The 23,696-nt window shown below is 55.5% G+C and overlaps 13 protein-coding genes across 13 annotated transcripts in view; 8 read left to right on the top strand and 5 right to left on the bottom strand.

Annotated features, from left to right (window-relative positions):
* Positions 1-243: 243 nt before the first annotated feature.
* On the top strand, positions 244-1,278 carry ACRALDRAFT_2023911 (uncharacterized protein; the record flags this gene model as incomplete). Its single annotated transcript, XM_071020174.1, has 1 exon — positions 244-1,278. The coding sequence occupies one exon, from the start codon at positions 244-246 to the stop codon at positions 1,276-1,278; it is 1,035 nt and encodes a 344-aa protein (XP_070878809.1).
* Positions 1,279-1,468: 190 nt separating this feature from the next.
* ACRALDRAFT_2023910 (uncharacterized protein) lies at positions 1,469-2,103 on the bottom strand (the record flags this gene model as incomplete). Its single annotated transcript, XM_071020173.1, has 2 exons — positions 1,469-1,627; positions 1,750-2,103. 2 exons carry the CDS (start codon positions 2,101-2,103, stop codon positions 1,469-1,471), a joined length of 513 nt encoding a protein of 170 aa, XP_070878808.1.
* A 462-nt stretch (positions 2,104-2,565) lies between these two features.
* On the top strand, positions 2,566-3,652 carry ACRALDRAFT_206127 (uncharacterized protein; the record flags this gene model as incomplete). Its single annotated transcript, XM_071021965.1, has 8 exons — positions 2,566-2,596; positions 2,649-2,714; positions 2,752-3,012; positions 3,078-3,127; positions 3,197-3,309; positions 3,348-3,441; positions 3,489-3,558; positions 3,594-3,652. 8 exons carry the CDS (start codon positions 2,566-2,568, stop codon positions 3,650-3,652), a joined length of 744 nt encoding a protein of 247 aa, XP_070878807.1.
* A 37-nt stretch (positions 3,653-3,689) lies between these two features.
* ACRALDRAFT_206128 (uncharacterized protein) lies at positions 3,690-4,025 on the bottom strand (the record flags this gene model as incomplete). The annotated part of the gene is made up of 4 exons (XM_071021966.1): positions 3,690-3,706; positions 3,734-3,765; positions 3,831-3,895; positions 3,921-4,025. 4 exons carry the CDS (start codon positions 4,023-4,025, stop codon positions 3,690-3,692), a joined length of 219 nt encoding a protein of 72 aa, XP_070878806.1.
* Positions 4,026-4,762: 737 nt separating this feature from the next.
* On the top strand, positions 4,763-6,912 carry ACRALDRAFT_1074071 (uncharacterized protein). Its single transcript, XM_071018197.1, has 6 exons — positions 4,763-5,075; positions 5,166-5,319; positions 5,429-5,514; positions 5,611-5,929; positions 6,024-6,229; positions 6,307-6,912. Exons 1-6 carry the CDS (start codon positions 4,954-4,956, stop codon positions 6,449-6,451), a joined length of 1,032 nt encoding a protein of 343 aa, XP_070878805.1. The 5' UTR covers positions 4,763-4,953; the 3' UTR covers positions 6,452-6,912.
* A 795-nt stretch (positions 6,913-7,707) lies between these two features.
* Positions 7,708-9,037, top strand: ACRALDRAFT_1026693 (uncharacterized protein; the record flags this gene model as incomplete). Its single annotated transcript, XM_071014800.1, has 2 exons — positions 7,708-8,389; positions 8,448-9,037. The coding sequence occupies 2 exons, from the start codon at positions 7,708-7,710 to the stop codon at positions 9,035-9,037; spliced, it is 1,272 nt and encodes a 423-aa protein (XP_070878804.1).
* An 810-nt stretch (positions 9,038-9,847) lies between these two features.
* On the top strand, positions 9,848-11,226 carry ACRALDRAFT_1079233 (uncharacterized protein). The gene has a single exon (XM_071018879.1). The coding sequence runs from the start codon at positions 10,045-10,047 to the stop codon at positions 11,107-11,109; it is 1,065 nt and encodes a 354-aa protein (XP_070878803.1). The 5' UTR covers positions 9,848-10,044; the 3' UTR covers positions 11,110-11,226.
* A 62-nt stretch (positions 11,227-11,288) lies between these two features.
* On the bottom strand, positions 11,289-12,288 carry ACRALDRAFT_1079234 (uncharacterized protein; the record flags this gene model as incomplete). The annotated part of the gene is made up of 3 exons (XM_071018880.1): positions 11,289-11,678; positions 11,748-11,993; positions 12,087-12,288. The coding sequence occupies 3 exons, from the start codon at positions 12,286-12,288 to the stop codon at positions 11,434-11,436; spliced, it is 693 nt and encodes a 230-aa protein (XP_070878802.1). The 3' UTR covers positions 11,289-11,433.
* A 1,294-nt stretch (positions 12,289-13,582) lies between these two features.
* Positions 13,583-14,681, bottom strand: ACRALDRAFT_1060221 (uncharacterized protein). Its single transcript, XM_071016200.1, has one exon. It carries the CDS (start codon positions 14,517-14,519, stop codon positions 13,839-13,841), a length of 681 nt encoding a protein of 226 aa, XP_070878801.1. The 5' UTR covers positions 14,520-14,681; the 3' UTR covers positions 13,583-13,838.
* A 331-nt stretch (positions 14,682-15,012) lies between these two features.
* On the bottom strand, positions 15,013-16,048 carry ACRALDRAFT_1060222 (uncharacterized protein). The gene has a single exon (XM_071016201.1). It carries the CDS (start codon positions 15,892-15,894, stop codon positions 15,082-15,084), a length of 813 nt encoding a protein of 270 aa, XP_070878800.1. The 5' UTR covers positions 15,895-16,048; the 3' UTR covers positions 15,013-15,081.
* Positions 16,049-16,308: 260 nt separating this feature from the next.
* ACRALDRAFT_2091742 (glycosyltransferase family 4 protein) lies at positions 16,309-17,668 on the top strand (the record flags this gene model as incomplete). The annotated part of the gene is made up of 2 exons (XM_071022581.1): positions 16,309-16,486; positions 16,566-17,668. Coding segments are annotated over 2 exons (1,281 nt in total), but the record flags the coding sequence as incomplete, so codon positions are not given.
* A 288-nt stretch (positions 17,669-17,956) lies between these two features.
* On the top strand, positions 17,957-19,237 carry ACRALDRAFT_2038563 (uncharacterized protein; the record flags this gene model as incomplete). The annotated part of the gene is made up of 3 exons (XM_071020889.1): positions 17,957-17,986; positions 18,175-18,228; positions 18,470-19,237. 3 exons carry the CDS (start codon positions 17,957-17,959, stop codon positions 19,235-19,237), a joined length of 852 nt encoding a protein of 283 aa, XP_070878798.1.
* Positions 19,238-21,730: 2,493 nt separating this feature from the next.
* ACRALDRAFT_2023901 (uncharacterized protein) overlaps positions 21,731-23,696 on the top strand; it is a gene marked incomplete at both ends in the record, with an annotated part of 2,523 nt that continues 557 nt past the window's right edge. Inside the window, 5 exons of the mRNA XM_071020172.1 lie at positions 21,731-22,166; positions 22,410-22,886; positions 22,953-23,265; positions 23,325-23,429; positions 23,557-23,645. Of these exons, the coding sequence (XP_070878797.1) occupies positions 21,731-22,166; positions 22,410-22,886; positions 22,953-23,265; positions 23,325-23,429; positions 23,557-23,645 (1,420 nt within the window). The remainder of the gene's footprint in view (positions 22,167-22,409; positions 22,887-22,952; positions 23,266-23,324; positions 23,430-23,556; positions 23,646-23,696) is intronic.

The raw sequence follows: 23,696 nt of genomic DNA, 5'->3' as shown, positions 1-23,696 counted from the left end.
TAGCTGTCTATGAGAAAGCGCGGAAACTCAGCCAGCCGTCAGGGGCTGCCGTTGGTCCCAAAGCCCGACCGTCAGTGAGTACCTAACCGGACATCGCCTACAGCGCATCGCTTTCGCCCTCGGCGTCGAAGACAAGTCATGTCCCAGCACCTCGATGGTTTCGTATCCAGGACACGATAGAGACCTAGACCTCCTATACTACCTGGCCATTGGATGTCTGCGACGTTGATGCAGAACGAAGTCATGTCTCAAGACGTCGAACTCCCGCCCGCTTATGAGGACCACCAGACCGACTTGGTCTTCTTGGATGCGTCTCAGTCTATGCCAGCGAGTGAATCATCCGGCTCAGATCTGGTGCGCCCGTTCGACAGCTCACCTCCACTGCCAGCACCACCAGCCGACTCTATTGCATGTCTGTCGCCTTCCGCATCAGCCCCAGAACTGGCAGACACTCGCGGTCCCGTTGCATCCAAGAACCTACTACCAGATCCCTGCGCGACCTTGCCACCCCCCGACTACGCCCGGCAGGACCCCGAAGTCCGTACCTTCACCATTCAGCCCCCCTTTGTCTGCTCGCTAGTCACTCCTGCGTCTTCCTCGTCATCACCCGCGTCTTCCATCTCCACACCCCGCTTCCAGCTTCGACAAGTCATCTCCAGCCTCGGAAAACCATACAAGCTTAGCATCCGCCGCCTCACCACCTCGGAAAGCCGTCGGGCCTCTCTCACCACAACCTTGTCCGCTTCCTCCTCATCACCGTCCCCGTCCACGTCTGCTGGGGTCATCGAACCGCGCCAACCCAATGGAGACATCGACTACGACGACGACTTCACCTTGTACGAAGCCACAAACACGGCCGCCCTGCGCCGTGTCTTTGGCGTTCATTACAACCCGGAGATCCGCGGCTGCAAGGCCCGCACCCTCCCGGGCCATATCGAGCTGGCAGACCTTTCCACTCGTTCCGGTGCGTGCCGCTTTTGGCACGTCACCCCGGCGTCCACCACCCAGCGCAGACGCGCCGATGCTCGCATGCAGAGGTGGGGGTACCGTCCCCAAGACGACTGGTGCCGTCGCCTCCTATTTGTCGTCGAGGGAGGGCGTTCCGGATCGCGCGCTTGGAAGCATGGGTCCTCGGGTGAGCGGGTTGCCCTGGAATCCGGGTGCCATATCGAACTCCTTCGGGGCGTCGACATGCCGGTTCGAGAGGCCTTGCTAACGTGCTGGACTGTGCGTCTCTGGATGATGGGGCAGCTGGAACCCGGTAACCAAACGCGTTGACTGTTGACTGTGTCTAAAGTTGCACAATACATCATCATAACGAGCTTGGGAGTCGTTTTCATGTGACCTGTCAAGTTCTCGCGCAAGCTTGTATTGTTACAGTGCATCGTATATTGTCATCCTCCTGCGTCATAGCATATCATTACCCACGGCCAACTACTGGAAAGGATCCGTGCCTCCGGATCCAACTTCAGAGCGTCTTATCCCAGCCTTTCCTCTCAAACTCCTTGTTGGTAAACTCCCTTTTCCCCCCTTTGGCAATGGCCTGGTCCTTTTGCCTTCCCTGCTCGTCGCCCAGAAATTCGTCCACCTTGGCGTTGAAGTTGCCGCGCGCCGCTTCGCCCATGCCCTGTATTGAGAGTGTCAGTGGTCATTAAAAAAGCACAGGGAACCCATGACTATATGAGGAGGATGCAGAAAGCAAGAATTTGGCAAGAGTGACACGAAAATGGGCGAGTCAATCACACGTACATGACCCTGAGCCATCACGCCCTTGATAGTATCCATTAATCCTCCGCTTTGGCGACGTCCAGCAGCGTTGTCGCTGGTCGTCGCGCTGGTGCCGGCGGTGGGAGGAGCTGCAGAAGACGTTGTGGTGCCGTGTTGGCCGGTGGTTCCTTGGGCTGGCACGGGATGATTGAAGCGACTTTCACCAGCGGTGGCGGTGGTTGCGGCGCCCGTTTCCGCTCCCGCCGTTGGCGGTTGGTATCTGGCGGCGTTCGGGTTGGTGGCGGTATCAAGGGAGGCTTGAGTTGTGGCGGGATTCTCGTAGCCTGTTGGGGCGCGTGCGTTGGGAACGTTGTTGTTGTAGTTTTGGGACGCCATTTTGAAAGATATCCGAGGTGTCTCTCTCGCACGTAGACTTTTGTTATCTTGAAGGTGTTTTGGGGAAATGAACGGGTTCACTATTCTCTTCTCCGAACGACTAGAGGTTATATATGAATACCATATCAAAAGATCACAAGAATGGCGAAATATGAGGTCTAGTCGTATGTCATTTGTCGCTATCCTTGGTTACTCGTTGCACGGTGTACTGGTACGGTGTACGAAACGACATGATATGGCTGACGTCATGTTCCGGGACGAGCCGACCTGGGCTCTTTTCCCCGCAGTCTCCACATGCCTAATTTAGTATAAAGCCATGCCTGTCAGTGGTCACTCACCGTCCTCACCGAGGATCAATGTGTTCCCTAATCGCATTGCACGACTGTAAGGCCCCGTGTCGTTGGTTTTATTCTGAAGAACAGGTAGTGGGCGATGGTGTCCTATGCCGTATGATAGCCTAGTATGCGAAGCGAAAGAAAATGCAGCGTCGTTTGTAAAGGATACAACTGCCTCTGCCTTCTTTGGCTCCGTGCATGGGTGCCTAGCATACAGATTGGGAAAACCAGGCGACCAGAGGAGAGTAGTCGACTGTTTCATGCGGACGGGTGTTGGTGTTCACTTATTTGTCTGTTTCTTTCTTCTTCGAAGCATTACTAATGGAGGGTGAGAATGCTAGAACTGGGGTTTATCATCAGGCCAATGATACTGACGCTAGGGTCTTTAAAAGGGACGAGAAACCAGCGGAGAGCATTAAGCCTGGTTTAAAGTGTGTTGTCGTTGATAAGAACACGGCATCACCTTACGCCAGCCTAATTTCAACGGTCAACTTCTCGCGATCGTTAGGCCAGGGACAAGTCTGGGTGGAATTCTTTCCGTCGTCCTGTTATAGATTGTCGACCATCCGGCGCAGTTCGAACTATATCTAAATCGCAGCACGACGGTTACCACGACGATTAACTTGGCGTTGTTCTGAGCGCCTGGCATATCCGGCTTCGAGGTTGGACTGCACGCTATTTCTCCGCGAGTGTGTCGTGGGCTATAGTTATTGCTTAGGAATACGTTGCATGTGGTTTCGCTGTTGGGTTGTTTTAAGACTCAGACCCGCAGGCGCAAGTTTCGCAAGTTCTTCCAATTCAATTCGCTGCCGCCGGTCATGCTTCCGCCCTGGCCCGTGGTGGTCCGTTGCATTCTCCTTCGTTCTGGAGAGTGGGCAGTTTTGTTTGATCTGCCTCTCGCCGAACAAGTCAATATTGTGTAAAGTTCTCCTTCCAAAATTGGACCGTAGACAAGTTTCTCCTTTTTATTGCTGGAACGAATGCAGAGTTCAGAATTTACCAGGTTTGACTATCACGAAGAGTTAACGCGATGCAACCGACGGGCTGCAGGCCAGGCAGTTGTCGCCGTCATGTCTTGGTCCTCTCGGACTCGGCGAATCAGGCAAGGGCCGCGAAAATGGTCTGCTTATTCAGCGATGGTGACTGGTAGGGCAGTCTTCTGGGACATGACCACGGAACGACGAGGTGCTGATTGGTCGTACATTGAACAGTGACCCTGTGAATACGCGCCTTCTTCAATCCTGATGTGATTCAAGCCGAGGCGGTTGCTGTCGATTTGCTGGTCTAACGCTCACTGACGAAAATTGCTTCCAAATGATTGGAGTTACTGTGGGCATGTTGCGACGTCTAGGCGCGTCCCTCGCTTATACGTGGCTTGCATGACATGCCAACGGGGGCGCTTCGGAAATCCTGTGCGGGGACCGGTCCGCTGCAAAGACGATGGCGAGGATGACAAGCTGAATAAGCTGTTCATTGTTGAACTTGACGGAAGGGCGAATGCCGCATTGGCAGCTCGAGGCGCTGAAGATGCCATCGACGGACGGTGTTCAATGGAGTCTTAGAGCTCGAGGGGAGGCCATGAGACATCCCTTGCCCAATAACTCCACGAAGACAAGGTCTGCAGCAAAAGATTCCACGGGCGAATTAGATGGTAAGAAAATATCACCCCTGGGTCACCTAGGTCTTGGATATTGGTCAGATGGTTACTTCGTACTCGCATAAGATCTCGGCCGTCCGTAGCAGCAAGTGATATTTTATCGACCTCCGACGCCGGAGGGTTTGTTCGGGAGTCTGACCGTTTTGGAGGCGGCTCACCATGCATGCGACCCTGCAATGCAACCACGGGACCTGTCGGTATATTCCCAATTTAGGCTTTCTGCTTTTTTTTTTTCTGTCGTCGAGCAATCCCCGTTGCGGCTTTTAATCATCGTCCACCCGATTCGCGGGCAAGGTGCAGTGCTTTGTGCTTTGTTCCTCTCGTCATGGCGACAATGATTATCTTGACAATACGAATCGGCACCGAGTGGCTGGACCCTACGTCGTCCCTCCCACACTGATGTGTCTTTCTTTTCTTCTTCTACTCATTCTGGAACACGGCCGAGGGAGGCCACAGTACGGACGATCTTCAGCTCCAATAGGTTCCTCCGGCTTATGCATGTACGTGTATGGGTAGACCCCGGTTCGCGGTTCAATTGACCGGCCACGTAGGCCCCGCATTCTCTAGACCGACGGAACCAGTACTCGTGCGCCCAAATAGGTGCGTCTTTTAACCGAGTCTCAACTTGGGCGGGCAGCAGTAGGGACGACAAGGAAGCCAAGGACGGAGCGCAGGCCAGGCCGGTGTGCAGATGCGATCAACATGCACTTGGGTCTCATTGCGGTTATCGTGGCCCTTTTGTTGATAAGGGCCGAGGCCCCCCGCCTTCGGGTCAAGGAGGAAGAGCCATCGTTCATCTGTCGTTGCCTCAGCTTCTCATTCTCCTTTGTGTGAGCTTCTGAGAAAAATCAGCGCATCATGGCGGTGCTATCTCTGAGAGCTCTACTCGTTGCCGCCCTGGCGGCGGGCGCCTCCGTTGCTAGCCCGACGAGGGGCAAGTGCCGAAGCAAGTGCCAGTCGCCCAAGCAGCGAAGAGCTTGGTAAAAGAACCCCAGTCTCACTTCCTTCGTGCTACACGCAGCGAAGAACTGTCTTGAGAAGAATGAAGCTGATGCGTAGCGACGCAACAGGCACACACTGTCCGATCAGGAGAAGGCGGACTACATCAGTGCCGAGCAATGCCTCATGGCGAAGGAAGGCAGCCTGGGTCTTCGCGGGGGAGCTACCATGTACGGTGAGCTTCAGGCCTGCCACGTCCTCCAGTCCGAGATCACTCACTTCGTCGTACGTATCCTCTCTCGTTCCCTTTCGCTATCATCTGTGTTAGCCGTAGCCGTCTACCATCGGCATTTCGTCATAGTGGCCCCTCGGCTGATCAATATCTCTTTTGAAGGGCGCTTTCCTGCCGTTCCACCGACTCATGATGTGGGCTCACGAGGAGCTTCTGGAGAAGGAATGCGGGTGGACTGGAGGTCAGCCGTAAGTTGTATCCTCCCAGTCTTACCTCTCGTCGAAATACAACCCAGCGCTGTGAGGAGGAGCCACCGACAACTAATACGTGGGAAACAAAAACAGTTATTGGGCAGAAGAGCTCGACGCGGGTAACTTCGCCCAGTCTGTGGTCCTCGATCCCGTGACGGGCTTCGGTGGCGACGGCGACCCCCTGCAGGGTGGCTGCATCCAGGACGGCCCTTTCGCCAACCACACGAACCAGGTCGGCATCGGTTACGAATTGAAGGACGAATGTATCACCCGCCGGATCAATGAAACGCTCAGCCTCCGATCGTCACAAGAACACGTCGACGCCTGTCTCGAGCTGGAGACGTGGGAGGAAGCCTGGCCCTGCATCGAGGGCTTGCCGCATTCGGGAGGCCACAGCGGGGTTGGAGGCCAAGTATGAATGTCCCCACCACTTCGCTCTCTTTGCATTGCCCAACCCCTTCTCGTCTTGTTGTTGTTTGGCGTCGTCACTGACAGGCCGCGCACAGATGGCCAACCCCATCTCGAGCCCCGGAGACCCTCTCTTCTACCTACACCACACCTGGCTGGATAAGATCTGGTGGGATTGGCAGGTGAAAGACCTCCCCACGCGCTTGGTCGAGATTAGCGGTGAGAACCGCCAGGGTGGAAATGCTACTGGCGACGCTCCTTGCGGAGGGCAAGTCAGATTCCCGCCGCGTCCAGACGACGTCCCGTGAGTGCCTTTCCCTTTATTTCCTCCCACCGACTACGCAGTGGGACAAATGACGAATCGCTGACCATTCCATGCAGAGAGCCTCTGGTGGAGGGCGACCCCGGATGTGCCACGACCCTGGACCACGTCCTTCACATGTACGGCGTCGTCAGGGACCGCACCATCAGGGACGTGATGGACATCCAGGGCAACTTGCTCTGCTACGACTATGTCGACGCTTAGCTGTAAGCGGGAGTGCGGAAGATTTCCACTATTTGCAGGGGCACGTTCTCTGTGTCCCGACTGGGGGCCTCCTTTTTACTTGGTTCAGGGAGTCGTCGACTTTGCCCTTGCAAATGCGTAGGACATATTCTGAACATCTTGGGTAGAAAAGATAGCTCCCGCGCAGTAGTCTTCTCCAATGACAGTATTTTTCACATAAGAGGGCGTCTGAGCGAGAGGGGATGAGATGCGTGCTGCTGGACTTTTCGTCGGGATTGCTGGATGTACATATTTTCAGCTTTGACCGACTGTCTCTCCTTATCAACCGTTCCGAATGCTTGGTCCTAGAATCGCGAAATGGGTTCGTATTCGCATAAACTGCATATGTGTCGGAGACTTCGCTGGCAAAGGACGCATTTGTGAAGTAGAAGTTTGAGGTATGAGGTACGAAATACGAAATACGAAAATACACAGGTCTTGACACTGATTACGTCATCAACCACACCTGGTCACGTGAACTTTTCGTTTCTCTCTTCTCTCTCCGCGCCTCACCTCAACCACTCGATCGACTCGTCCCTCCTTGGCGCATCCGTATGCTCACTTCACGTCCCACGATGTGTACCGTCGACTTTAGCTTCCAACGGAAATCGTTCAAGGACGCTATGGGAAGAACATCAGTACCTGGATGAGACAATGAGCGCGAATGCGAGGGGTTTCCGCCCCAATCAACGTCAAAGTCAACCCCCTCTTGGCGACCATCCGGGTTCTCATCACAGTCCAGTCCAGAACCGACGGATATGCCAGGTACTTAGTACGTACCTTGATCCTGTTGCCCGTTTCATTGAGCGTGCAGAACCATGAGAAATCATCGCCAACCGACCCTTGCCCTCCTTCTTTCCCCCTCTTTTCTCTCCTTTTCTCCCTCGTTCTGACCATGCTAAGTGTCTCGGGCGTCCTAGTCGTCAATTGAAGCTCCAACTCGGTTTTTGAGTTCGCCCAAGTTGCTATTCATTTATTTCTTGACCCTTCAAGGGGCCAAGCTAATGTCAACATGCTCCTGAGCCTTTCGCTTCCGTTTATCACCGTGATTGCCACACTCTTTGGCAGCAGGGTTTTCGCCTCTGATGCAGACGAATCCAATGCTCCCGTCGCCAGCCAGAGCAACGGCGAAGCTTCGCAGGCTGACCTCGCTTCGGTACATCGCGACCCCTCATGCTCTTCCCTGTCACCACCTGGGTGGACGACGCCGGCTCAGGTCTCTAACGCTTTACGTACAGATGCCGATTCCCGAGTATGTCCAGGTCCATCAAGTCGTTGTAACTGTCCAACAAGCAGAGAACGCCACCAACGGCGAAGCTCCGATAAACCTAACCTCTCCACGCCACGAGGAAGAGAAGACCCGCCTCCTCTCCTTCCTCTCCCGCTCCAACGGCAAATGGGACGCTCACCACCCGCGCCACCGCCTCCTGGACGCCCTGCACGACTACGTCCGCTACGAGGAGCGCCAGACCGCCGAACTCGGCAAGTGGCGCCGCCTCTACAAGAGCGCCTCGGCAGCCCAGAAGAAGCTCCTGGAGCGCGAGGTCGGTTACACCGCCAAGCTCGACGCCGTTGCCGCCCTCATCGCCCACAACCAGCGCCTCTGCGACGCCATTGTCGAAAACGGCCTGCGCTTCTACGCCGTCGACCGCGCCGAGCTCGACGACCATATCCGCCTTCGTGAGGCTGACGGCAAGGCCGCCGATCGCGTCAGCGTCTCCCAGGCCCTGAAGCACTACGTCCGCGACTGGGCGGCGGGCGGCCGCGGCGAGCGGGACGCCGCCTTCCCCTGCATTCTTCAAGCCCTGCAATCCCTCTTCCCCGATCGCCTTGCCGATGGAGAACCGCCACAACCGGCCGTTAAGGTCCTACTGCCTGGATCCGGAGTCGGGAGACTAGGTCATGAAATCGCTGCACTGAGTGGTAGGTTTTTGTTTTCCCTTCTTCTTCTTTTTTGCCCCTAACAGTGAATCTCCAGGTTTTGAAGTCACCAGCAACGAATGGTCCATGTACATGAACCTCGCCTACCGCTACCTGGAAGCCAATCCGCGCGTGGCGTCTAGCAATGCTCACCCTTTCATCGACAACTGGTCTCACCATGCCACCACGGCCGACATGTTCCGCGGCGTGACCTTCCCCGACCGCGCCATCGACCCTTTCGCCGTTCTCCTCGTCGAAGGCGACTTTACCAACGCCTTCACCAGCACCAAAAACAACCGCCGCCAACACTTCGATGTCATCGTCACCCACTTCTTCATCGACACCGCCCGCAACCTCATGGCCTACCTCGACACCATCCACGCCTTGCTCCCCGTCGGCGGCTACTGGGTCAACTTTGGACCCCTACTGTACGGCACGGGGCCATATGTCCAACTCAGTCTCGAGGAGATTGTCTCCGTCGTTTTTGCCATGGGCTTCGAGTTTGTCGATGCTCCCGAGGTGTGCGGCGACCTGACGTTTGAAAACCAGAAGATCAGGGGACGCGAGGCCGTATATGGCTTCAACGAGAGGGCCCTGGTGAAGAACGCATATCAAGCTCAGGCGTGGGTGATGAGGAAGACTAGATGAACCCACGACGTCGGCCACCTTGTAAGAGAGAAACCTCGAGACGGGCTCACGAACCGAGCCAGAACGCTACCACATGCCTGGTATATTTGGGTAGTCCAAACTATATATTTGATGCGCTGGCTCCCAGGGTGAGTCGCTCTGGATGCATTATGTTTGGGTATGAACAGAAAGAAGCTATAGGGAACGGGCGCGTTGTATAAAGAAGTGCCAACAGCCTGCAGACTGTTATACAGGATCAGGAGAACCGGAAGAATATACACAAAAGGCGCAAATCTCAAATCTTCCAAGAGGAGAGTCTGTCTTGCGGCGCTAAGAGGCCGAGCCGTGTGTCGATCCTCGATACCCCGATGGGAGGTCCTGCGCCGTGAGACGTTGCAAGAAGCCCTGTCGATTGGACCTCGCCAGGGCCGCCATGTCCATTCTCGCACTCGCGCGTCATCAACCCCTGAACCTCAACTACACTAATGCACCTAGGGGACTAAGGCTACGCTACTAGTGTACTTCGTACCTATGACCCCTAGCCTACTGCCCTAGCTGGAATCTTTCCAGCGGCGTCCCCCAATCGTAAGGCAGTCGGCGAATGGCAAGAGACCAGCACATGCCTCGGCCCTGTGTCAGTGATGCTGAACAGCAGAATTGTGGAGGAGACGCCAAATATAGGGCTGATGTAATGCCCCGCACTCAACATCCACTCACTGTCCAAAGTCCAACCTCATCACCACCATCACGACCTTTCCCCAATTACTCAATTACTAATTGACAACCCCCACACCCGATGGAACCTTCTACATACACGTACAAAGGCCTTGACCCCATCATTCTTCGACCATGCAATACCCAAACTCCTCGAGTGCCAATGCATAACCCCCTTGAGCTCTGTGATCATACCTTTCCTTCTACTCCCTGATTCTGAACGGCTTATTTACCAAGGGTCGGAAACTTAGTATATACGTTGCTGAACTCATCGTCGACGCCTGCCTTCTGTCGGTAACCATCTCAAGACAGACATGGCCCGGACGGTCCTCGTCACCGGGGCGAACGGCTACATTGGCAACGCCGTCGCTCGCGCCTTTGTTCGTGCCGGCTGGATCACCTACGGTCTCGTCCGGTCATCCGCTTCTGCCCCAGCCCTTGCCGGCGAGGAGATCATCCCCGTGGTGGGCGCCATCGATGATCAATCCTCCCACGAGACCATATTAGCGCGCCTTCCAGTACCCCTCGATGCCATTGTCTCGACGACCGAGGCGACCTTCAACTATCTTCCCCACTACACCAACCTCGTGGCCTTGTTCCGCACCCTTGCCAAGCCCACCGTGTCTGCCGGTGCCCCGAAGCCCCTGCTCCTCTTCACCTCCGGCTGCAAGGACTACGGTGTGGGTCCCCACATCCACGGCACCCCAGGCCTGGCCCCTCATACCGAGGATGCTCCCCGGAACCCGCCCCCGCCCCTTGCCGCCAGGGCCGAAAACGCCGCCCGCATCTTTGACCACTCCGACCTCTTGGCACCCGTCCTCCTTCGACCCACCAACGTGTACGGCCGATCCTCGAGCTTCTACGCCGGCTTCTTGCAAGTGGCAGCCCAGGCTGCTGCTGCTGCTTCTTCTTCCGAGACGAAAAACCCAGTCCTCATCGTGCCTGCTGACCCCAACTTTGTTCTGCACGCTCTACACGTCGACGACTGTGCCGATGGGTACGTTTCCCTCGCCGAGCATCCCCGGCGAGACGAAGTCGAAGGTCATGTTTTCAACATCTCCGCCTACCGCTACGAGACGGTCGATGAAGTTGCACGGGCGCTCGTTCGGGAGTATGGGATCAAAGGCGGGGTCGAGTACGTAAAGCCTGACGAGGTCAAACCGGGAGACAACCCCTGGCCGCCTCTCCTCATCGACTTTCCCCAGTGGACCGGCTCGGCCAAGCTGCGCGGTGTGACGGGGTGGCGTGACAGGCGGCCCCTCTTCTCCGAGGCGCTACATGTCTACCGACAATCCTACGAGGTGGCGGCGGGCAATGAATTAACCGCTAGAATGCAGGATCGGGTAGCTTCTGTGTTTCAGGGTTTTGACTCCAGCTGAGCTGGGCACCAGGTCATACTGCGCCTGGAAAAGGTATGGTTCGTACATTCCACAATATACAATAATATATGGATCGGGAGAAAGAGTCTTACCACCAAGTTTGTCTCGAAAATATGTCACCATTATATACGAACTGGCACCCTTGTTTCCATCGCCAACCGCGACCGGAGTGTTGAATTCATGTATAACGTCTAGCCAGACCACCGCAACGAACCAGCGATGGAGCCCACCAGAACGTCATTGAATGCGAAATCTATGTACAAAACCGCCCAAGTATGCTGGTCTTTATTGGGCTTGGGTATTTTGTGCCGTCCCAAAGCAGACTTAAGCCAGGACCCGCCCAAGGACCTTGCCGAGGAGGCACCCAAGGAGGCCAGTGACAGGAGCGAGAATCTCACCCAGAGTAACCTTGATACCGCCGGCAAGGACGAGGACATCCTTGAGGATGCCGGTGACATTGCCGCCAACCGTGCCAACGAGGCCGAAGACGAGGGTCAGGACGGGGGTGACCAGGGGGCCGAGGCAGCCGAGAAGGGCCTTGATCTCGAGCTCGATTTCGACCAGGATTTCTACAAAGGGGGAAAGAATGTCAGTCCAAACAGGGTGGCGAAGGAGGGCCAACGGGGAAGGTTACTTACCGACGCTGAGGTTGGCGGTGAGCTCGGCAACGAGGTCCTTGACATCTCCAACGACGACCTTGAGGTCGGCAAGGATCTCAAGCACGATGGAGAGCTCGGCATCGGAGAGCTTGTCGCCGAGACCAAGGACAAGAGGCAGGACGTCGCCAGTGACGACCTGGGCCTCGCTGGTGATGGTGGTCAGGGCGACCTTGATGATGGGGACGACATCCTCGACGCTGCCGTTGGAGCCGGAGACCGTAGTGGCTGGGGACAAACGGGTTAGAATCTGCGTGAACAGGGCGGGAAAGGGAGAGGGGGAGAGGGCGAAGTGGAAAGGGGAAGCTCGGGCCAACATACTGATGTGCTCGATCTCAGTCTTGACGGTGGCCTTGAGGTGCTCCACGGTGGTCAGGACAGTGTTGACGGCGCAGCTGGGGTTCTGGGCGCACTCGGAACGCTTCTGGAGCGCCTGGACTTCGGCGGCCTTGTGAGCGGGGGCAGGGGCAGCCAGAGCGGCGGCGAAGGCGAGGGCAGCAGCGAAAAGACCGGTGAACTTCATGATGGCGGTAACAGGTCGTTTATACAAAGACGATGGGGAAGAAAAGATGGAATTGGGATGCGCAAGGCAAGGAGTGACCGAGTTGGAATATGATTATGATTAAAAGAGTGTAAGTAAGGAATGTGGTTCTTGTGAGAGCTGATGCGAATGAGAGAGGAGAGATGGAATAATGAAGAGGATGAAGGGGTTATATATATGGGCTGTCAAGTGGCTGACCAGACTACGAGCAGGATCGTGTGAGGTTCTTCCTCTCACCGCCGTCTTCCCCCCTGCTCATGACCCAAGGTGCCAGTCGGTGGCCTTGCCTCAGCAGCTTGGGGCATCAAGACTTGCTCATCCAGTGTCGTGGATTCACTAAACGTGGGACAACGGACGTGGGTTCATGTTGTTTGTTTCCCGGTCGTCGGCAGTCAGAGGATCCCCATAAAGAGATGGCGGTGTTCAGGGACTATCTCTTGGCTCGTTTCAGAGAAGTCGTCCTGGCTAGCCATGGTGGTCATGACGACAGTCGTGAAGCTGGTCTGTTGATCCCAATCTGATCCACCAGGTCGGGAGATGGAATGGGAAAACGTCTGCTATGGGGTAAAGACCGGTATCGCCCGTTGACGATTCCCGGCAATGATCGCCCAGTTCCCATCAATCACTGGACATTACGTTCCGGGCGTCCGGTACCATAACTGATAACCCAAGCGTGGGGTTGGCGTTGGGTTTCTCCTCGCGATGCTAACGCCCAGATATTCGCCGATCACTCCTACACCTGGTCGAGGACCCCCTATTCCTGGCACCGGCGACAGTCTTGGCCGCAGCTGTCAGTTGTGAGACTCGTCAGACAGTTGTGTATGTATGACGCAAAAGCCTCTATTGACACCGGTCTTCCGGGATGAAATGGGCTCCTATCCCCTGCTAGTTTCCCCCACCTTCCAAATCTGGCGTGCAGTTTGTCCGCCGGGTCATGATGATGGCCCCAGCTGAGAATCTCTGGTCCATTTGGTGCAAGTAAGTCTCCGCGCGGCAGCAGGCTTCCCCTGACGATCCATGTCAACTACCGGCCGTTCATCTCTTGCCAATCCACCTGGCTTTTCATTGAGACAACGCCTTTCCACGTGCCCTGGTTTGTTGCGGGATAATGAAGGCACTGGTGGACAGGCGCCATACCGTGTCCGGTCACCACCATGCAGCAGATGCGATAAGTCATGGTGGGACCTTGGCCATGAGTCTTTTCTTAAAATGGACTTGACTCCTAAGGCAACTCTTATTCCGAGCCAAGAAATGCAGATCACAACATGAGAGATGGAGAGACCAGTGCAACAGGGTCGAGTAGACGACCAACTCCCCGAGAAAGAGGTCGTGCGGGTGGGTGACCCAGCGGAGCGCCGAGACTCCCATTACACGGAGATTGGTGGTTCAAATTAGGAGACACTTGCTCAGACCGTCCCCTGTTCTCCCAACAGCCCGCGCGAGAGCGCCGAAACGAACACCAGGCGTATCTTGTCTTTCCTCCCAACCTCTCAATATCCTTCCATCTCTCCTATTCCAGCGCTGCTCCCTCTCTATGTTTTCAGACTGGGTGGGACTGCTCCAATCTCCCCAATGCCCACGTCCCCACCCACCAGTGAAGACGGTTGAACCGGACGTTCTTCTGGCGATGCAGGTCTGGGACGCAACAGGTAACAGAAGTTGAAGATGTCCGGATCATATGGTTTCAACTTGGGCGTTGGGAACCGATGGAAAACCGACACTTCAAACGGCAGATCCCCTGCACTGAAGCGGAGAGCCGAGAGGCTGAGAGAGATCCAGATGCCACCGGGCTTGAGACACCGCCTCACGCCCTCAGCCATGAGGTGGAACGCCTCGCCACCACCGCAGGACACGGCATCGACGGTACTCTTGTCAATGACGATGTCGTAGACGGCGTCCTCCTCAAGCCGCGTCACGTCAGCGACGACGTACTTCATGCGCACATCGCCAAAGGCGCGCTCCTCGCAATCCTTCCCCCGTTTGATGGCCAGCGGCTCGTAGTCGACGTTGGTGACGTCTTCGTAACCGCGGCGACGAAGGTGTGTGTGCAGGTCGCTCGTGCCAAAGCCTAGCTGCAGTATCCGGACCGTCTCCGGTGGCTTCGGCAATAGTGGATCGATGACGGCCAGGAAATCCGACGACGAGACAAGCCACTCGAAGGCTTCCTCGTGGGAAAACCGTTCATGCCAGTAACTCTGTTTCTCAAAATCCATTCTTCTCTCTTTTCTTTTCTTTTTTTTTCCGGGCGCGGCAATGTTTTCTTTTAATGCTTCCACCCCAGACCCGACCCAACCTGATACCAGTTCACGACTCGGTATTTAGCCATGAAAAACGGGATATGAGCCACGTCCAAAGTTATGAATAAAAAGCCACGTAAAAAAGGGTAAAAAATGGTCTGACGAAGGTGAAAATGCGGTTTTAAAAGGAGGGGTAAAAATTAATAATAAAAATGGCTGGAAAATGACAAGGTAAAAAAAAGAAAAAAAAAAAAAAAAAAAAAAAAAAGAACGAAAATTCACGTGAGGTGGTGGATGGGCCGAGTCCACTGTCGTCATCCGGACCGAATCCCCACACGCCGTGTCTTAAAAGTCTCGGGACAGCCCGAAATTACCTTCCTTCTCACGATTCTTTTCTTGATCCTCTTGAGTATCGCTAGCAACTGGTATGACGCGTCGACTCACTCTGGACGCCACTTGGGTACCTTACGGCGACTTGGGACTTCACATAACCGGTGTGATGATACTGTGCTGCCTTATATGTCGCGGGATAGAATAACTAGAACAGAACCAAGGGGTATATGAGAAATATCACGGAAAAAGACAACAACAACCCCATCGGACTTGAAATCCCCGCATGAGACTCCAGAAAGATGGCCCCGCCACCTCGGTCTCCGGCGCCTGAATCTTCCACAACCTGTCCCGACGACGCAAGGACCAACTCGCCCGTCCCGTACTGAATATTGTGCACCGGGGCCGACGTCAGCTCGACGGGTTCGCCAAGCATGCTGGGACAATCCGGCTGGTTGGCAGCCGGCCAGTCGATGGTGCACTCCTCGACGCGACCGAGCGAGCAGATGCTGTCCAGAACATTGTAGAGGACGTAGTTGTCGGCCACCCAGCTGCCCCCCGGCCGGTCCAGGCAGCTGGCAAGGAAGTTCATGCTGTTGGGCGCGCTGAGGGGCAGCGCGCCGTCGTCGAGGAGGTCGGCGCAGGCCGATGCGCTGAGGTTTCGGTACTGCATCTCGACGGGGCCGCCCGTGGCGGGGTTCTCGCGCGCCGATTCTCCGGTGTAGAGGTAGTTCCAGGCGTCGTAGCTGACGTCGTAGGCGCCCTCGGACTGGTCGATGCGGAGGAGCTTGACGGCGCGGCCGGCGTAGGAGAGCTCGACGCAGACGTTGGAGCAGTCGACCGAGGCGGGCCAGTAGGCCACGCGGTTCGTGTTGATCTTGCAGCCGAGGACGCCGACGGAGGAGGAATACTGCTCGTGGGGGGTCGCCCAGATGGTCACCGTGTCGTCGTCGCTGTCGGCTGCGAAAACGGGCGCCGTTGTGGCGCAAAGGAGCGCGGCCAACACGGCGAGTTGGCGCATTGGCGGTCGAAAATAAAAGAGTGGCAGGCGACGTCGAGTCGCAAAGAAGGAGTGTATTTGTAAAGAACGACTTGCCGCGCCAGGGCGGCGGAATTGATGGTAATGCGACTTAACGAAGGCCGAACATGAAGCAAGAGGCGAGTGTCTCCCAATGCTCCATTTCGACAGTGGGACGGGGAGTCAGGTACGAGCGTTTTCGAGTCGACTTTCACCCACCCAGGGGCACCTGCCTAAACGGGAATGGCTCCTTAAAAGACCCCTATCGGACTATCGGGTCTAGCTTGTAAGCGGGGGCACCGGTCTCAAACTGTCCACCACTAATGGCCCCTTTTCAACGTGCACGTTTCTTACCCCACCGCCACGCAGCCAGCTCCTGACTTTGCAATTGCAAGGCTTCAATCCAACCACGCGAGCATGGCGAACAGGTTAGAGAACAAGAAGACGGTCGTCTTCTTCCACCCCGATCTTGGAATCGGTGGTGCCGAGCGTCTTGTTGTCGATGCCGCGCTGGGTCTGCAGAATCGCGGCCACAAGGTCGTCATCTTCACCAACCATTGCGACCAGAACCATTGCTTCGAGGAAGCGCGCGATGGTAGGTGCAAGAATGATACTGTCTAAAACAGGATGCAGCGTTTTATTGTTCTTTATTTACTAAAGAACGACTTGATTAGGAACCCTCGACGTTCGCGTTCGCGCCAGTTGGCTCATCCCGTCGTCCATCTTTTCCCGCCTTACGATCCTCTGCGCCATTCTACGACAGTTCCAGCTCATCACGCAAACATGGCTGACAGGAGAGGTGAACCGCCTCAAACCAGACAGCTTCTTCGTCGACCAGCTGAGCGCCGGCCTGCCTCTCCTCCAATACTTTTACGAGAACACTCCCATCTTTTTCTACTGCCACTTCCCCGACATGCTCCTTGCCCAAGGCCGCGACAAGTGGTGGAAACGACTCTATCGCCTGCCCTTCGATTACTTTGAAGCCTGGAGCATGGGATTCGCGGCCGAAATCGCGGTCAATTCCGAGTTCACAAAGGGCGTCGCTACGGACACGTGGCCTTCGTTGGCGAAGCGGCGCGAGTTCAAAGTAGTCTACCCCTGCGTCAGCCTTGCGTCGGAACATCCCGCCAAGCCGGCTAAAGGCAAGGGAGATGACGATGCCATCTGGCGCGACGACAACATCATCCTCAGCATCAACCGGTTCGAGCGCAAAAAGGACATCGCCCTCGCCATCAAGTCGTTCGCCTTCCTCACCAAGGAAAAGCGCAAGGACATGCGCCTCGTCATCGCCGGCGGCTACGACCCGCGCTCCACCGAGAACCTCGAGTACCACCGCGAGCTCGTCGACCTGGCCAAGTCGCTGGGCCTCGAGTCGTTCACGGCCAAGAACGTCATCACGGCGCTCTCGGCGCCGCGGAACATCCCCATCCTGTTCCTCCTGTCGGTGCCCTCGGCCATGAAGGCGTCGCTGCTGCGCTCGGCCCGGCTCGTCCTGTACACGCCCTCCAACGAGCACTTTGGCATCGTGCCCCTCGAAGCCATGCTGTCGCGCGTGCCCGTGCTCGCCGCCAACACGGGCGGCCCGCGGGAGACCGTGGTGGATGGGGAGACGGGCTGGCTGCGGGAACCCGGCGACGTGGCCCAGTGGGCCGAGGTGATCGAGCAGGTGCTCAACAAGACGAGCAAGGCAGAGCTGCGGCGCATGGGCGAAGCGGGAGCCGAGAGGGTCAAGACGAACTTTGGCCGGGACAAGTTGGCCGAGAGGCTAGAGGAGATTCAGGGCAAGATGAAGGCCACGCTGATGCTGGAGTATCGTGCGGCTGTTTTCGTCTTTGTCGTCACTTCGCTCGCCCCGATTATTGGGAAACTTGCCGTGTACTACACCCGGCATTGGCGGTAGCCATCTTGGGCGAAGAATGCGGATTGCTACCATGGGGGATGGTCATCAGGGCTTCAGGAACCAGATAGAGTAATAAGTAATTTGGGCCTTAATTGGCCACACGCTTTGAATTGACCATACCTCATTCATGCATCTCAAGCCTTTTGGTGACGACCTGTCTAGTTCATGTCTAGCCTGTCGTCAAAGTGTGCTCATGTTATGCTCGGGATTTTGGCCTGAGTGACTATGGGAAACAATTCACCCAGCACCAACACTTGTTGCGGATTTTAACACTCAAAACTCGGAAACCTGACTCGGATTGAATATTCCTTATTTCTTCTGGTCCTTGATAACCAAGAAATTTCGACCCTCGAGCTGGTTCGGAAAAGAAGTTCTTACTCTAGTGGATAGCCGTAGCATGCGGTACATCACAACAAGCGGACAGACATGATGACATGGTCCCACAGGCCCCTCCGCATCATCGCTTCAGCGATTCACCACGCCGCGAGACTCAACATGTCGGCCAACTTGGAAAGAGCTCGCCAGCAGCTCATCTATCGATTCTCACAGCGACTGTCTTCTTTCCTAGAGAGCAGGGATGCATTCTGCATTTTTTCACAGGTGACGGCGGGCCATGGGGGGGAACATGGCTCCGAGGGGACATCAGCATCATCACTTGCAACGAATCTCCGACAAGAGTCACGGTCACCCAGGACTCTCGTCGTTCTCGATTCGTCCTTTAATCCGCCCACGTTGGCCCATATGCGCATGGCCGCTTCGGCCATCCGCTCAACCAAGGCCAAGTCGCCAGAAGACGTCCGTCTGCTGTTGCTTCTGGCCGTCAACAACGCCGACAAGGCTCCCAAACCGGCCGCCTTTCCGCTCCGCATGGTCATGATGCAGTTATTTGCTCAGGATCTCATCACTTTCCTCGCTTCCTCCACCCCCTCCAACCCCGCTGCGGCAGCCGAGGACCGCCACGCCGCAGGGCTCGCCATCGACCTCGGCCTCACTACGAAACCCTACTTCCACGAGAAGAGCCGCGCCGTCGCCGAGTCGCCCGCGTACGCCTCGCAACCCGAGCAGGTCTTCCTTGCGGGCTACGACACTCTGGTCCGCATCTTCAACCCAAAGTACTACGATGTCGATGGCGGCATGCGCGAGGCCCTTGCGCCGTTCCTCGGCCGATCGCTGCTGCGGATCACGATGCGGACGGACGACGCTTGGGGTGGGAGGGAGGAGCAGCTGGCGTACGTCGAGGGGTTGCGGGACGGCGGGTTGGAGGCGGTCGGTGGGCTGGCGGCGTGGTGTGACAGGGTGAATATGGTAGAGGGGGATGAGGAGGCTGTGAGTAGCACCAAGGTGAGAGAGGCCGCCAAGGCCGGGGATGAAGCTGCGCTGGAGAAGTTGGTTAGTGGGCGAGTGAAGGCGTTTGTGCTAGATGAGAGGTTGTATGCGGAAGAGTAAACGTCTTTGCGAGCTTTTCTGGAGCCTGGACCTTCCCACTATACGATGGAGTCTTAGGTATTATAACGACCAGCTTCGGCGGCCTTCCTCTGAGAGATACCGAATGTACGTTCGGCACATGAGTGTATCACGACACGAGTGTTGGGGTCGAGGATTTCCATCAACTTGAAAGCAAGGCCGGCCAACAGCGATATCAGCTCGGTTTCTGACATCATGAAGATTGATATGGGAATCGCGAGCAACATGATCTCTACTCGAGCGTTCAACCGCTAGGAAATCCACCATAATTTGAATTTTCTTGCCCAAGAAGCTTTGATCCCTTCACCGCCATCATACGACAAGGACCGAGTCATGAACAAGCCAATTGAGGTCCGAGGCTGAACAAAGTGAGAGGAAGATTCTTCACGTCCATGATTCTCACGAGCCTGGAATCGTCCAGCTCCGGTCACCGTCTTTTCCCAAGATTCGTCTTCTCCGCCGTCTTCAATAAAGGCCAATGGCTACCTTGATATTATCTTCGGTCTTCCGGTCCGTGTCACTTGCCGGAGGCTGGGAGAGCGGTCGAGGCACGGGGCCAAGAGCGTCGCTCGGGTCCGGGAGCAAAGATTCCAGACTTCCGTCCTCAGGCAGATGCAGATATCCAAGATGATTTGTTAGAATATGAAAAAGTGGATGGCTCATTTGAGAAATTTGCAAATACGAGGAACGGCACCAGGGGTACGTACCGCCTGCCCCGTTTTTCGAACAGCGATTGAATTTTTTTCTTCCACACAACTCTCATTGGCTACAGCCCTGACTGATCCCACCGGGCCCAGTTGGCCCAAGCACCCTCCCAACGAGTATATAACACCGTCCACCCTCCCACCCTTTGGACTTTTTTCTCCTTTCTTTCTTCATGTCGACAATACTTCAGTAAGCCAACCCCCAACTGGAGCAATCAACGCAGCAGCCTCCAATCGCAATCTGGATCGCCGAATCGTCATTGCTAACATCGTTTCCCCCTTCTCCAGGAGAATCATTTCTATAGTATTCGACCTACTCTGGGTTCTCCAAAAGAGCCACAGATCCCACCCTGGTTGATGAGACATATCCTCGGCATCCTAGAGTGAAGTTTCTGGTTGCTCTCGCACTGCCTGCAAAGGTGGCGGCATAGTTTCTGTGCTGTATAGAGAGCGGTTGATGATCTCGACCCTGTCTCGTGGTCTTGCCTTCGGGCGCACGGATAGGGTGGGTGCTGATGGACGTCTGACAGGCGTGTCATTTTACTTTTTTTCATTGTTCTTCGGGCTTGTCCCGGTTGGCGAAGAAGAAAGCTTTCCTATCGTCCGTTGAATATGAAATGTCCCGTCTACATCTCTTCTGACATTTTGTCTGTCTTGAACTCACGGTCATTCACCGGTTTGGCTGTACCATTTGTCTTTGGCATCGATCTTGGTCTTGACACGAATTCTTCATCTCAAACAACTGCTTCTCACAGCCATAGTCATCATCTCGGCAATTTCCAGGCCACTTGGATTTTTCCGCCACAGTATCATAATCATGTATGATAATGCCTTTTCCTAACACGTACCCTATATTCGTATGTCAATTCGTCAATAAGCACTTGTATTATTAGAGGTATTCAACTGTATTCCTGCCTGAAACGTTTGGGCCGCCTTTTTAATCCACGCTTAGGTGACGGACTGAAGCGATTCTGTTCCCATTTTTCTCCTATGACGATGCTGTGTACCTACATCGTCGACGGCAGTATACTACGTATGAGTTGACTTCTTGCTTCGATTTCTGTTTCTCTTTCTCTCTTGTCTTCTATCTGAAGCTATGCAGCTATATCCATGTTGGTCCGGTTGAGGCCAGCAACACCAAAGGAATGTTGTCCCTCGTGCGTAAATATGTGTATGTACTCAGTAAATACGTAAAGGTGGTGCTTTACTCGTAGTTCGATGTCACGGAAAGTCCTAGTGTTCGTCGTGCGCATGGTCCCCGACGTGTCACCAGTACTTCGTACGGTGTCTGCACCCCTCATCGTTAGTGGGTGGTAACCGTGGGGTACATGCAGGAAGGCACGGGTTGAGGGGCTCCTGACTTGAACAGCTGCCTCGCGATCGCCAACTGTGACCCCATCAAATAGTCGTCGTTCTTTCTCTTCTTTTCCTTCCCCCTTTTCCTACTGTTCCTCGGAATCGACACTTTTCCATTGAATGAGGACCTTTAAGAAAAGCGCATTCTCTTGTGAACCATGCCGTCGACGCAAGGTCCGTAAAACCAGTCTTTACCATTTGTCCCCCTACCTTGTCCTGGAAACCATGGCGACATTCTTCCGTCGAGCTGACAATCGGGATGCATCATCCCACGGCGTCTATAGGTCAAGTGTGGCGGCGAGCAGCCAACATGCAACCGATGCGCCGCCCGCCTTGAGGACTGCGTTTACAAGTTGTAAGGGATAGAGGCCGGACAAGTCCACCAAAAGCCGGTCAGGCAGGCAACCGAACTGACATGATCGAACCCTGCCACAGGAACCCAACTCTGTCTTACACCTCACGCCTCGAGCAGCGCATCAAGGACCTTGAGGCCCAACTGGCCATGGCCAAGTCCGACATTCCCGGTCCGGCCGATCGGTTCCGGCAAATGTCACCCTCCACCTCACGGAGCCATTCCCTCACACCCGACCCTCTCGTCCTCGAGCCGGGCTACGAGGACTTTGTTAGCGAGAGCTTCCAGGGCCTCACCGTCGACGAGAAAGGGAGCATCACCTACCACGGTGCTACCAGCTTCTTCCAGCTTCCCGACGACCGCCCGCCCGGCTTTCGCGGCTTAGCTTCGTCGTCCAGCGAGGCTTCGCAGCGGAGGGAGCGCCTCGTTGCCAATGCGTGGCAACAACGCGCCTTGGAGAATTCATCGGACATCCCCGTTAGTCCAACCGGAGCCCCTGGTCCTAACATGGGACTTTGGTGCTGTCTTTGGCTTGATTCCCCCGTTCATTCTGACAACGCCAGCAGGAGCCGTTCCATTATCTCCTCAACGTGCATTGGTCGTGGACCCAACCTCTCTTCAACTTCATCTACCGCCCAGCATTCACTCGTGCAGCCCCCTCCCCCTTCTTCTTCTTCTTCTTCGTCTTTCTCGCTGTCTCTGTCTACGTCGCTGGTTTTTTGCCCTTTCTGATTCCATCCAGGCGACCTGCAGACCTTGGGTCCGTACTACTCCCATACGCTGATGAACGCGATTCTGTCTCACTCGATTCGTTGGGGTAGAATGGATCCGACGATACGAAAACTTCTCGATGACCACTACGAAGGCGGCGTTCTCTTTGGCAAACATGTGCGTAGTATGCTCTTCGATGAGCTTAGCCAGGGCATCAATTCCATTCCCACTGTCCAGACACTGCTGCTACTGAGCGCGCAGGAGTGCGGCGTGGGAAACAGTGCCCAGGCCTGGACTTACAGTGGCCTCGCCTTTCGCATCGTCGACCATCTCGGCATCTGTGTCGACGGACAGCGGTATCCCGGCTCTGTCCAGCTCAGCGAAGAGGACGTTGAACTTCGCCATCGTATCTTCTGGAGTTGCTATTTCTGGGACAAGATGATCAGCCTCTATTTAGGTCGTACCCCGTCGTTGCAACATACGTCTGTGTCGCCGCCGCAAATCATGTGTACGTCATGGGACTGTCGGGTCCGACAAGGCCACCCCGTCGAATTAAAGACTGACTGGAAAGCAGTCGACGACTCTTCCGAGACCGAGTCGTGGACTCCATTTGGTGTAGCCCACGAGGAAGGCTGGAAGTACCCACCGTCGCCCGCATATGCGATTTCTTGCTTCACCAGCATGTGTCGGCTGGCTCAGATCTTCAACGAGATTTTGGTTCACATGTACGATCCTGTGCGTCCCAACAGTCAAGTGGAGATGCAAGAGTGTCTTGCAGATCAAGATGTCGCGTTGCAAGAATGGTGGCAAGAGTTACCGGCTCACCTGCGCATTGAACCCCGATCCCTACCGTCGGTGGCACCCCCTTCGCACATTGTTACCCTGAAGTGAGCTGCCCTGCGCTGGTTCCCATCATCCGACGCATCTGACGCACGACGAATAACAGCTCGCTGTATCACACGTTTAAGATTCTCCTTTACCGTCCTATGCTCTCGCAGCGGACCAGAGCAGCCGAAGACGGCCTGAAGCCTATTGAGGACTATCTCTTTGGGTGCGTGACTTCGGCGACCTCCATCGTGGCACTGTTCGACCTCTTTTGTAGATCTTTCGGAATTGTGCAGTGCGACCTGTCTCTGTCCTACAGTGTCTATATCTCGGCCTCCATCTTCCTTCTGCAGGTGCGATCAAATGTCGAGGATACGCAGGCGCTGCGGCGACTGGGGTACTGCGTTCGCACGCTTGGGCCAGCTCAAGCAGATTAACCCCGGTACGTCTGCATTCCCCCCCCCCCCCCCCCCCCATTTTCCTTTTTTAAAAT

The sequence above is a fragment of the Sodiomyces alcalophilus genome (genome assembly GCF_042370955.1).
Source record: "Sodiomyces alcalophilus JCM 7366 unplaced genomic scaffold ACRALscaffold_1, whole genome shotgun sequence".
Lineage (NCBI taxonomy): Eukaryota > Fungi > Ascomycota > Sordariomycetes > Glomerellales > Plectosphaerellaceae > Sodiomyces > Sodiomyces alcalophilus.
This window is presented reverse-complemented; position numbering and strand designations above follow the sequence as displayed.